Source organism: Sinocyclocheilus anshuiensis, unplaced genomic scaffold (assembly GCF_001515605.1).
Source record: "Sinocyclocheilus anshuiensis isolate Anshui unplaced genomic scaffold, SAMN03320099.WGS_v1.1 scaffold1632, whole genome shotgun sequence".
NCBI lineage: Eukaryota > Metazoa > Chordata > Actinopteri > Cypriniformes > Cyprinidae > Sinocyclocheilus > Sinocyclocheilus anshuiensis.
The window spans coordinates 156,866-158,416 of NW_015558674.1; the positions used below are offsets into that span (position 1 = coordinate 156,866).

Sequence of the window (1,551 nt, forward strand, 5' to 3'; positions counted from 1 at the left end):
GTGTGTGTATGAGTGTATGTGAGTGTGTGTGTGTGTGAGCGTGTGTGTGTAGACCTCCCTCATGGTATTTATTGGGTCGGGCAGCTGTGGCTTCATACGAGATCTCTATTTAGCGCCTGAAACTCATTAGCACACGTTACCAGATATACACCCACACACACACACACACACACACACACACACACATGCTTGCATGACAGCCTGTGTATTGCATATCCAAAAAATGTCCTTTACTTAAACTACTATGTTGGTACTCAAACCATGTTGTTTTAATATACTCCTATTGACTTTAAAGAAAGGTGCATGATGAAAACACACAGTATTATGAAGCTCAGTGTGCATGAGCTGTGCTGTGTGTGTTGCATCAGGACTAACGCTGTCGTGTGTGTGTGTGTGTGTTCCTGCAGAGGTCTGTGGCTGTAGCGGGTGTGTTCGTCTCAATGCCAGTGGATATGCAGCCGCATCAGGGGCTGTACCACTACAACAACACCGCCAACCAGCCGAGCCGAGGGTACGATCTCTCACATTACCCACAATCCCATGCACTCTGGGTAAAACACATCTGATTCATATCAGCCGTCCTCCACATGAACAGACAGGTAGAGCAAAATCAAACAAAAACCAACCAACAAACAAACAAAACCTGTTCAGTGTGAAGCTCGTGTGTTTATAGTTAGATAACACAGATTGTATAGATTAACTGCTGATTCTGTAACAAAAGTAATGCTTTTGCTGAAATTCTACACAGGGTTTCCAAAACTAGGGTTTGTGAGTTGATGATAAGCTAACAATTAATTAAATCAAAAAATATCAACTTTGCATAAATAATTATAAGACAAATACAATTAAATTTATTTAAATAAATGTAATAATAGTTTAGAAATAAATAATATTTACTTTAAATATTAATTATTGAATATAATAATAAAACATAATATATTCTTTGTTGTTTAATGTGGCCATTGACCAACATCAGAGAACATGTGAATGTGCTCGAAATATTAACGTAAAATCTCAGGTGTACTTTAAGTAAATATTTTACATCAAATGGATTCAGTCAACAAAAAAGTTTGTGAATCCAAAAATATATCGAATAATGTCACTGTCTCAGTTAGTGAACTATACGTTAACTAGTGCTAAAAAAGTGCATATGCATATGTATAAAAGTTTAAAATATATATTTTAAAAATGTATAACTTTTTTAAGGAACTACAACACAATTGCTTATTTTTTTATGAATATTTTTTAATTATTTAGAATGATTTATGGGTGGTATTTTTCAAGGTAATTGTCAAGTTAAAGTATTTGGCTCATTCTCTCTGATCATTATTATTTTATAACTTTATTAGAAACTGCAACGCAATCATTAGAATTATAGTTTGAACTTTGCAGTTTTTTAAACAAAGAAATATAATTATATTTATATCATTCGTTTTCTAAATCTAATGGTCATGGTTAGGTTCATTTTGGCTCTTTTCAGTTTAATGATGGTTATTAATGATGAGGTCAGATCCAGTGTCTCGCTCCTCCTCCTCCTCCTCCTCCTCCTCC

The 1,551-nt window shown here is 34.6% G+C and overlaps 1 protein-coding gene across 1 annotated transcript in view; it reads left to right on the forward strand.

The window, feature by feature from the left end:
- The window catches only part of gli1 (GLI family zinc finger 1), a 53,416-nt gene that overhangs the window by 36,852 nt on the left and 15,013 nt on the right, over positions 1-1,551 (forward strand). The window contains exon 2 of the mRNA XM_016477515.1: positions 408-511. Within this exon, the coding sequence (XP_016333001.1) occupies positions 441-511 (71 nt within the window). The 5' untranslated portion in view covers positions 408-440. The remainder of the gene's footprint in view (positions 1-407; positions 512-1,551) is intronic.